The 11,707-nt window shown below is 49.1% G+C and overlaps 1 protein-coding gene across 1 annotated transcript in view; it reads left to right on the top strand.

The window, feature by feature from the left end:
- Positions 1-11,402: 11,402 nt before the first annotated feature.
- PSMB3 (proteasome subunit beta 3) overlaps positions 11,403-11,707 on the top strand; it is a 6,716-nt gene continuing 6,411 nt past the window's right edge. The window contains exon 1 of the mRNA XM_006022570.3: positions 11,403-11,679. Coding sequence (XP_006022632.1) covers positions 11,422-11,679 — 258 coding nt within the window. The 5' untranslated portion in view covers positions 11,403-11,421. The remainder of the gene's footprint in view (positions 11,680-11,707) is intronic.

Raw genomic sequence — 11,707 nt, 5'->3', positions numbered from 1 at the left:
GGGAAACGGCCCCAGCCAGTGACAAACTTTTAGGGCACCTATTCCTAATCGCCTTGGCATGCCTTGAGATCCTTTCAGGGGTGATCCGAAATGTTAGCACTATTAGGTGAGCAAACATGATTCACAAAATAAACCCAAAGATTTCAGTGTTAAAAGCATTCTGACCTGTTGTAACCTTTCTGAGTTCTTTGCAACAGAAGAATTGTTCTATTATTTTCCCATAGCCAAAAAAAAAAATAGTGAAAACTAAGATCTGGTATTTTCCAAGGGTGCCTTGAGTCTATTTGTGGGTGCCTTGGGTCTAAAAAGCTTGAGAATCACTGCTTCAGGAACTGCATTTCCAACAGATCTCAGCACCCAGGCCTGCTTTTCAGAGGAGGCCAGCTCCCAGTTCACTCTAAGACAGCAAGCATTAACTATGTGCTTTGTCGTTCAGTCCCTTGGACTGTTGATGTGAATGAATTGGAAGACTGGCAACATTGGGCCATGGGGAGTCAAGAAAGTTATGCATGTGAGTCAAGTTACACCCATGGAGCAATGGCAGTTGAGCAGTTGAAACCCTGGTGCCAGGAGCCCACAACAGGTAAAAAGTATGATGAGCTCAGTGCCAATCAGCTCCCACATATGAAAATGTCAGAAGATATTAATGAGGTAGCATTAATAGTGGCAGCATTGAGAGGAGAGTTGATAGCAGTCTTCAAATACTCACAGGGTGATTAAAGAGAGTTTTTTCTCTGTGGTCATAGGGACAGGACTAGGAGGAATGCCTAGAGATGCAGCAGAAGAAATTTAGGTTGGAAATTAGGAAGATCTTTCTGACTAGGAGGGTGTTCAAGCACTGAAACAGGCAATCCAGAGAAGTTGTGGAATCTCCATCCCTGGAAATGTTCAAGAGCAGGTTGGAGAGATCTGTGGGTAGGATGGTTTAGTCAAGGATGATCCTGTCTTGAGCAGGGTGTTGGATTAGACTTTGTCAGCTCCCTTCAGCCCTACTTCCCTGTGATCCTATTAAAATTGATCAAAACCATGAAAGTAATAACTTTTTTTGAAGCAGAACAAAGTCAGGAAAGTGGGTGGACCATCCATTTGTTAGCTATCTACAGAGCTGTGTCCGGAGAAATATGTTAAAAGGCTGGGGGGGATTTTTGTTGTTTAAATCTCCTGCTTATCCTGATCGGTTTTCTGAGGGTTGAAGCCAGTGTGGCAAAGTTAAGGTTTTAATGTAGGGTTTGAAATCCTGCCAGAGCCTTCCAGGAGGATCTCTGTTTGTTTTATAATATAGAGGACATGAAGCTAATAAAATCCAAGCCCCACATTTTAAAGGAGAAGCAGGGAAATCATTAATTCTGCTGTAGGAAGAGGAGTGAAATTCTATGTGGCTTTGTTATCCTGGAGGAGAGAGGTGAGGATTCCTCTGGGCTTCCAAACCTCCGCAAATCTAACTATTTGGAAAGCAGACAGCACAGCAAGGGCACCCCGATCCCTGCTTAACTCCTCAATATACAGCACGGGATGTTTTCCTGCGTCAGAAAGGTGCCGGTGGATGTAACAATGGGAAAGTCGAATGAGGCTTTGCAAGGCGCAGCCGCTCTTGTGCTTAGTGTTTCCCTTTCTCAGTGAGGTCTGAGGTCTCTTGCCAGGTACATTGGGGCTTTTTTTTATACATCAATTCCAGCGAACATCACTCGGTAGTGGAAAACGCTCCCCCTGCCCAAAAGAAACAGTGTTGGGTGGATTGGGGCGGGGGAGGCTGTTCCTTTAAGAGCCTTGTTCCCTTCAGGATTATAAACATTCAATAAACAGGCCTAAAGTTTTCATTTAAACCAGGCGGCCTAATCTGTTGTGCATTTCGACAGGGTTTCTATACACATGGATCCTTTTCCCTTTGGCACGACATCACTCCTCCGCATTAAACATTTAATCCTGTCTCCTGCAGAACACTGTAGAGCTGGGGGGGGGAGTGTTGAAGAAATCCAATCCCCTTCAGAGAAGCAAATCTCCCTTTAACTTCGTGCATTAAAAACAAAATCCCGCAGAATCATTTGCAAGAGGCTCCCCACCACCACCCTCACCTCCTACTCCCTCCACCCCCCCAAAAGTCTGCGGCTCTCTGTATTAAAATACATTTTATTGCGTATTAACTTTCCAAAGCAAGAAGTGGGGTTGATTTTTTTCCCTCTCTTCCTTCCTTTTTTGACATTTTTCCGGGGAAAAGGTCTGCCCCGGGGCTCGTAAGGAAAGGGGAATTCCAACCCCTGCCGGGCAAAGCCGGGGCCCGATCCTGGCCACAAGTGACTCCGGCTCGGAACTTTTCTGGCGCCCTTCGGCCGGCCGATGCCATCGGTGGCGTTAGGCATCATTAGGATGGGGCCACGTGCGGCTGTGGTTGCGGATCGGGGGCTGAGGTCGGACGCGGGAAGGGACCATTTAAGCGCCAGCGGAGGGAAAATGGAGCGAGGGGAAGAAAATGGAGTGGGAGACGCGAAAGAAACTGGGGGAGGGAGACAGGTGAAATCTACAAGGGGCAAAACTGATCACGGCGCTGCCCCGCCCGGGGCTGAGCGCTGCTCCTCGCCCTCCCCCAGCGCCCGGCTCTCCAGGGAAGGGATCTCCCGGGCTCGGCGATCAGCTGTGTCCGCTTTGTCTTCCCTGCCCGCTGCCTGCGCTCTCCCTCCCTTTGTCTCCTGTCCTTCTCCCAGCCTCTTCTCCAGGCAGCGGGGGCCCGCCGGATCGGGGCCCGGAGATCCCCGCTGCTCGGTCGCTTGCTGTCACCCCTCACTGCCCCAAAGCACCGGGGGTCTCGTGAGAGCCCCCTTTGCTTCCACCCCGTCTCCAGCTCCGGGGTGGATCAGCCTCGGTCTCCGGGCAGCGTGGAGGGGTGCGAATATGGTGGCTGGTCTCCCCTGCCTCACCTGTTCTACATCCTCCTGGGAGAGGTATCCCCCCATGATGGCTGGAGGGATCGATGGGTCATAGTCTGTGCGCACCCTATCTTAGTGTCTCTGCATTTGCACGTGCCCGGCATCCTCCCTCTGTCGCCACGGAGACATTTCCAAGGGCTCGATGCAAAGAAACTCCCAATTGAGTCACCGGGAAGAGTCCCCATTCACGGCCGCGGGCTTCGAAGCAGCCCCGCAGCTCGGCCCTTGCTGTCGACCCCATTTCCACTGGCGCTTGGGGGGTGTTGTTTCGAGGCTTTCCTCCTTCTCCAACTCTTCCCCCCTTTCAGCTGCCTTCTCTATTTCCCCGCGCCTTTCACTCCTGCGATGTCGTCCGTCTGTCTGTCATCTACTCCCATCTATCCATCCATCTCCATTCGTATCTATCAATCTACATCTGCTCCTTTGTGCCTTGATTAGCACAAGAAAGAGCTGAAACCACAATAGCCCTCTCCCGCCTTTCCCCCTTAAAACGAAGGCTTTAAAAAAAAAAAGATTTGAAGTCTTCCCCCCCATCTTCTCCAGTCATTTTTTTTCTACCTTTCTAATGACGTTTTTTTCATCCTAACTTTCTCTGGATGTCGACAACAAACCCTTTCCCCGCCTCCCATCCTCGTTCTGAGAATCCGCCCAGAAGGTAACTGGGTCTTGTAATTCAGTGATTCCTTTTCTATAATAACCCATTCCCTCCATTCCCTCATTTCCTTTCTTGGCGTGTGGGTCTCTAAAGGGAATCACTGAATTACGTGTGTGTGTGTACACACACATATACATAGAGACATAGATATGTGTATACATACACACAAATATACATACACACACACTCGCACTCTACATATACAGTGACGTGCTGTGTTGTGTGTAAACACAATGCTCGCTTTCTCTATCTCGCTGATATATAAATATACATATATCCAGTTATATGTATTATACACGTTGTATGTATTATACACCAGACTAAGGGGAGTTGTGCCCGAAAGCTTGCAATTAAAGATTTTTTTTTTTTTGCAAAAATCTTGTTGGTCTAACAAAAGATATCACCTCTACCACGAGCCCTGATTGCTTTTCCTGTAGACCAATACCGCTACAACCTGGATACCGTATACGCATGTGTACACTCACACACATATACATATATGCCTGTGTGTGAATATTACACACAGATGTGTGTGTTACACTGTATATAATACACACGTGCAGTGTGTGTGTGTGGGGGGGGGGTTGCACGTACACCCCTGTCACCGCATGTGTAGATCCTTTTCTCTCCCCCTCCCCCCCGGCCCCAGTGTGCAGCCCACCCCCCGAAGGGCGAGATCCCGAGAGTCACCATTGTTTTTCCTCCCCCCGATTCAGAGCGGAGCCTGCCTCGCGCGGGGCGTTGAACCACAAGGAAGCGGCATCGAGGCTGGTGCCTTCAGTTCATTCATAAAAGCGGGCTGGGATCCACGGCTTGGCCCGGGGCAGCCGGGCCTTTGTACCAGTGCTGGGGCCCCTCCCGCACGTGCTGCTACTTCTTCTCCCCTTGATGCCAGCGCGCCCCTCCCGGCGCCCAGGGCTCGCTGGTGCTCAGACTCCACGTGAGCACAGTGATCGCTCCCTCTTCCCGGCTCATGTAGTACCAGGCTCATTTCCCGGCCTAATGAAGGAGGGCAGGGAGATCACTCAACACACGCGGGAGATGAGATTTGGACGCCTTTTTGGACAACAGCATGGGGGCAGCCCTGTGTCCCAAAGCTGGAGCTGAGCCCCGAGCCTTCTGGTGTAGCCGCTGCCTGCGGGTCAGTGCTGCGAGGCAGGAGTCAGGCTGGGGGCTACGCGGGAAGTATTCCCATCCCATGTGGTGTGATCGTCTGTGGACACAGATATCTTCCTGCAGGGATAACCTCCCCCCCCCAACATGCCCTTTTCTCTCTGGCTGCCATAGTATCGGCCCCTGTGGCTGGGAGGAACCCTCGTTACTCCCCACTAGGACTGAGTAACTCCTTTCAAAAGGCGATGTGGGCAAATGAGTCCAGGAGATAAACTCCACGCGTGCCCATTTCACAGTCTGGAAATGCTGTCTTGGTGAGGAGGGAGCAGCCGCCCGGACTCTGCCAAGAGCAGGCTCCGTGTCAGCCTCTGCCTGGCGACTGGCACTCCTTTCGCATCGTACGCGGCGTATAATTAAGGATGAAAAAGTCAGAAGGCCGCCAGAGGAGGGGATCCACGTTCAACCAGGCGCGTAGGGCAGATCCTTTGTCCCGCCGCGCTTCTTCGCAGCCTGCCACCCCGCCAGCTCTGCCCACGCAGGCCCCGCAGCGCCGCGGGCACAGGCCCCACCCAGGGCCGCCAGCACGTGCTGCAGGGACCCGCGCCCCGGCGGATTCTGCCCTGGACTCTAGTGCTCTGATCCTGCAGGGGCCTTTCTCATGCGGATTGCCGCAGGATTATTATTATGATCTCGATTATTCTTATCATTATTATTATTATTACCGTGACCATCATCGTTATGATTCTTGTTGTTATTGTCGTTGTCGTCGTCATCACCATCATTATTGCCGTTGTCATGGTCATTATTATTGTTGTCATCATCACCATCACCATCATTACTATTACTAATATTACTATATCTATTGCTATTACTATTATTACTATTGCTATGGCTATGACTATTAACATTACTGTTACTATTACTACTATTAACAGCATTGCTATTACTATTGCTATTTCTATTACTATTATTACTATTATTGCTCTCACTTTTCCTATTGCTATTACTATTATTACTATTACTATTTTTGCTATTACTGTTGCTATTGCTATTACTATTATTGCTATTACTATTGTTATTGCTATTATTACTATTACTGTTATTGCTCTTACTTTTCCTATTGCTGTTACTATTATTGCTATTACTACTGCTATTGCTATTATTGCTATTACTATTATTGCTATTACTACTGCTATTGCTATTATTGCTATTACTATTATTGCTATTACTATTGCTATTACTATTATTGCTATTACTATTATTGCTATTACTATTGCTGCTGCTATTACCATTATTACTACTATTGCTATTGCTATTGCTATTGCTATTACTGTGCGATTCCCAGCTGGGCAGGGTGGTGATCAGGCAAGTGCAATTAAATGCCCCCTTTCCCTTCCCTCGTCAGCCTGTTTGTTTTGCAAGGTTGTCCGTTTCCCCCTCCGCTCCTGACCCTGCCTTCTCCTTTCCAGCTCCCCTTCAGCGTTTTATTTTATTACTGCCTCGTGTCTGCGCTCTGATCAATAAATCTTCCCTTTGGAAAAAAAAAAAGAGAGAGAGAGGAGAAGTAGACAGATTGAACATATGTCATCTGGACAAGAAGAGCCTTGATGCAAACAAAACGCTGTTCCATCCAATAGGCAAAATGCCATGGCAACAGCCAACCCCCTCGCCCCCCACTTCTCGCCATCTAGCTGCTGCCTGGGGAAAAGGGCTGCTTTTGCTGCCTCCCAGTGGTAGAAAGAGGCGCATCCCACCTGCAACGCGAAAGTCCAGGCACAAGATTAACGACCAGTACAGGAAACCAGCGTGCACACAGCTGGATCCAGGCAGGCCGCTCCAGGCTCTGCGCCATCATCGTGGCATCTTGCAATCCCAGTTGGGTGTTTTTGTTCCTCCCCATGTGGAAGGAGGCTCAGGCCAGAGCTCGGGGTGCACAGAGATGTTCTTCGAGGGGGGAGGAGTGTGGGGGGAGAGAGGAGGAAGGGCTTCGACGCGGTGGTAATAGTAGGTACCAAGTGTTTAACTTCATAGCTCAGCACTCTAGAAGGAGGGTTATTACATCCCTACTTTTCAGAGGGGAAGATGCTGGGCTGGGTTTTCCATACTGTGTGCAGGATTGCCCAGAGATACTGTGGACTCTCCTTGATTAGAAATTGGAGGCTGGATAAACAATGGGCAGGGATGATTTAGTAACTGCACTTCTGCATTAGTGCTGGGGTTGGACCCGCTGGCCTTCCAGGTCGCCTCCAAGCCATGTCTCTGTTTGGACACCTACAATGAAATGATCAGATGGACACCAGTGTTCCTCACAGGGATTCTCAAGTAGGAGCACTAGAGCAGATCTGGGCAAGTCATGCAGGTTCCCAAGTGAGATCCAGCACTGGTGAAGATAGCCATTCACCTCAGACACTATGAGCTGCTGGGTCCCAAGCACTTGGCAAAAATCTGTCCCTAAGATGTTTAGCTCAAGGGAGCTTGTGTTGGGAGTGCAGGAGTTCTTGATCCCCTCGCCTGTGCCGAAACCACTAGCTCAGTTGATTTAAAATTTCAAAATGAAGCCAAAGATTTATAGGGCGAGATGATAGTGTATATTTTTTTAAAACCCGTGCATTTTTCCTCCAGTTTAGTAAAAGCTGATGTTAAAAGCAAAACGACGTTATTGTAGTTCGAGAACTATTTTCTGTTTAGTCTCCAGCAAAACTGCTCTTTGGATCTCCGGGTCACACTTTAATGTTAACAAGAGTCTTCTTTCTTTGAAACAAAAAGTGCTGACTTAGGTGCTTTCAAGCGTCCCTACAGCAGCAGCAGGTTCCAACAGGTGTCTGAAGTGGCACATCTACCTGGAGTCTGTGTGAAACGTAGCAGCAGCAGCTAAAGGAAGTTGAGTCCAAATATCCAAAGGCAAACCCATCGGCCCTGTGAGGCTGGGGGCTAGGATTCTCATGAGAAAAATCCGGGAGGAGTGAAAGTGCTGGCTCCAGCTGACCTCCATCTAATCCAGTGTAACCCAGTGCCTCAGTACACTGCATTCCAAACGTACTTGTGAAGGCAGGCAGCGTTTGACGCAAATGCTAGGCTGAGCTGGGATAAACCACCCTGGTAGCAAGATCTGAGGGCTTTCTTCTCTGTAACTCTTACTTTTAAATACACGCTGCTCATTTCAATCCAGTGCTTCATAAAGCAGATTTTTTTTTGCTTGTTTATAAAAGGGCTGTTTCTGAGCACAGATGTGTTAGGAAGCAGGGCTTTAGTAAAACCAACAGAGACACTGTGTGAACATCACCATGGGTAGGGAAGACTTCTCCATCTCTCTTTCAGAGGAAACTGTTAGGATTATAGGATCAAAGGAAAGTAGGGCTAGAAAGGACCTCACAAGGTCACCTGGTCCACCCCTTTGCTCAAGGCAGGATCATCCCTGATTAAACCATCCCAGCCAAGAGTCTGTCCAACCTGCTTTTGATAATTTCCGAAGACAGATATTTCACAACCTCTCTAGGTAGTCTGTTCCAATGCTTAACTACCCTCCTGGTCAGAAAATTCCTCTGAATCTCCAACCTAACTTCCCCCCGGAAGCAGCTTGAAATCATTGCTTTTAATCCTGTCCCCTAGGCCACAGAGAATAGTCCCCATCCCCTCTCTAATCGCCCTTCAGATATTTGAGGGCAGTTATCCAATCCCTTCTCAGTCTTCTCTTCTCCTGACTAAACCCTAGTTCTTTCAGTCTTTTCCCATAAATCATGGTTCCCAGGCCTCTAATAATTTTTGTCAGTCTCTGCTGGACACCTGGAATAATAGAAAAACAGAGCAGGGAGGTTGCTCAGGAGATCACATCTAGTCCAATCCCCTGCTTGAAACAGGATCATCCCTGTCTAAAAACTATCCCAGCTAAGTGTTTGTCTGACCTGCCCTGAAACATGTCCAGTGATGGAGGTTCCACAGTCTCTAGAGCTAATCTGTTCCAGTGCTTAACCCCCACTCAGAGCTGGAAACATTCTTCCTAATATCCAACCTAAATTTCGCTTATTGAAGTTGAAGATGAGAAACGTTTTGTCCAGTTCTCTATGGCCACAGTGAAGAGCTTATCTCCAGGCTCTTTGTCAGAACCTCTTTTGGATTTGAAGATGGTTATCCAATGCTCTCTCAGTCTTCTCTTCTCCAGACTAAATAGCCCCATTTTTATCCAGGCTTTCCATTCATGTCATATTTTCTAGACCTCTAAATATTTGTATTGCTTTACCCAACCTCCTGAATTTGACACGTGTGTGTGTCAAATAAGGCGTATGTGTGTGTGTGTGTGTGTGTTTATGGAGGGGACTTCAGAACTCAGAATTCCTTTTGCCTCTAGACTGATATGGTGACATCCTGGATACCTGGAGGGGACTTTAGCACTTCACCAAAAAAGGGTAATTTTGGTTGCTTTCAGCACTGCCTTGGAGGTGGAGAGCAGGGATTAACTTGGCAGACCCCTAGTCATATTTGTCCTTCTCTTCTGTACTTGTTGAGCAACCCTGCACCATTAAGAGCTGAATGCCTCCCAAGGCCCAAAGTTTCATGGAAACATTAACCAAGCAGGGTCAGCAGGAGCACATTTCAAAGGAATAAAAACAGGCTTTGGAGTCACTAGGCTACCACTGAACACACCTATTTTTATCCAGAGACCCCTTTGGCTACTCCACTCACATTAAATGATTATTTGAGCCACTAAGTAGGCCAAGAGATTTGTGACTGCACAGTCAAATCAATGGAGGCCATGTTGCTATTGTATCTCTGGCAGCAAAGGCTTCCTTTGGCCCACCTTCCCCATTGGAAAAGAAACTTTTCCTTGATCCTCACATCAAATCAGGCAAGGGACAATCTTTCCACAACCATCTTGAATGGCTAGTAACTTGAAGTAACCCTAACTATGGCGGGGAGGGGGGGTGTTATCTCAGCACTTTACAAATACTTAGTGTGGGACAGCGGGCTTGTAGGGGCTGTAGGATCCCAGGATAAAAAGCTTCTGTCTGTTTTTACCTTTCCCCCTCTTTCCCCCCCTCAAAAACAGAACAATATCAGACACTAGATTTCTCCCGGGATAAATGCCTTGCATCCTGGGATGCAACAGATCCACAAGCCCATGGTCCCATGCTAAATAACTGGGATGTATTGGAATTAACATTTTGCCCTGGGACAACAGCAGTTAATTCAAGTTAACTGCCATTCAAGCTGCTTGGCTAAAACCAGACACCCCTGCTTGATTCAAATTTGAGCATTTTATCCCATGACAAACCACAGTTCTTATAGAGGGACAAGCTCATTGTCCCACATAAAGTACCAGTGAATGATCCAAATTAATATTTTGCCCAGGAACAATGGTGGGTAATTTGAACTAACTACCATGTAAACCAGGGGTGGGCAAAATCCAGCCCGGGGGCCAGATGCGGCCTGCCAGGCCATTCTATCCAGCCTGCGGGGCCCCCCACAAAATTAAGAAAATAAGTATTTATCTGCCCCGGGGCTGCCTGTCATGCGGCCCTCGATGGCTTGCCAAAACTCAGTAAGCGGCCCTCCGCCTGAAATAATTGCCTGTCCCTGATGTAACCAATCACAGCTATGACAATCAGCCCTGGGATAAACTCAATGTCTATTTTTACATTGTGCTGAGGCTGCAGTGACCAGTACTTGGGGCAATGCAGGTAGCGATGCCTAACTGGGGGCTACTAGCCCCTAACTAGGCAGGGACTTGTGATAATGGGCTGTGTTCAACATGGCTTCCACTGAGATTGCATCTAACACGAAGGCCAGAGCCTGAAGCCAAACAATTGAGGAGACTGCAGGCAGCTACCTGAAAATAACAGATGGTGGGGGGGTACAGTTGCACCCCCTTCCACCCCTGCTCCAGCCAAACTTTAAAAACACCTGCCTGGCAGTGGCAGTGGCATTTCTATTCAGGCAGTGCTGGGGGAGTCATTTGACTTCATGGCTCATTGTCACCTCCCTGATCCCTGTTAATCTCTCTCCACTCTGCAGGTGTTAAGGACCCACTCTCCTTTTTAAAGTTGTGATGTTCCACTATTTGAACAAGCCTTTCTCCTGCCGTGTCGCTGCCTGTTTGCTATGTAGAAGCGACTGCCAGTGAAGTATTGGCGGCACTGCCAAGCCGTTCCAGAAAGCTACATTTTGTTTTATGAATCTAAGAGACATACATGCACCTATAATGACTAAGGGACTATGTACACAATGTCCTTTGACTATTTTTTTTGCCTAGTTGGTTTTTTGTTTTTTTAATACAGGCTCTAGCAAATGAGAGCACATTGCACTTGTTGCATTTGTTGTTTGCTTTGATCTTAAACGGAATAATGTCTGGCGCTGCCCCCTACAGGACCCGTAACGCTTCTCTAGTTTCTCCTTAACCGGCCACCAAGGTGTGCTCTGTGCGGCGACGTGATCTGCGCCCCCTTTGCAACCTCCTAGATCCGCCCGGCGCTGATTTGACTTGCACGAAAGCAGGGCCTTTGTTTAGAGAAATCCGACCTCTGCTTTGAGCCCAAGTCTCAGCCCTTGCGGGCACTGCGGGAGAGCAGCAGAAACACCAGTGCCTGCGTCCAGATACGAACTAGACGCGCAATCACACGAGTCGCCGCACAGGCACCCGGGGGGCGGCCCAAGGCCCTGCGCGCCTAGCATCCCTCGGCGGCCCGCCCCAGTCCGCCGCAATCCCGGCATGCCCCGCGACGGCCGGCGCCGCTCGCTATGACTCTTCATTTTTCTCGCTGCCTCCTTTTCCGCTCAACGCACCTTGACCACCCCTCCCGCCCGGCTCCCATGACTGACAGTCAGGATGCTCCAATAGCCGCGGCGAATGCCATCCTCGGGCTTGGCCGGCCTGCCAATGGGAGGAGGGAGACGGGCCCTGGGGCAGCAGCAGGGTTGGATGCGCGGCGCTGCAGCCCGGAAGGAGCCGGCGGGGGAGTTTCGGGGTGTGCGGCGCGATCTTCAGCCGTCACCATGGTGAGGCCCGTCCCCGTCCCCCCGGCGG

This window comes from Alligator sinensis, unplaced genomic scaffold (genome assembly GCF_000455745.1).
Source record: "Alligator sinensis unplaced genomic scaffold, ASM45574v1 scaffold886_1, whole genome shotgun sequence".
NCBI classification, from domain to species: Eukaryota; Metazoa; Chordata; order Crocodylia; family Alligatoridae; genus Alligator; species Alligator sinensis.
This window is presented reverse-complemented; position numbering and strand designations above follow the sequence as displayed.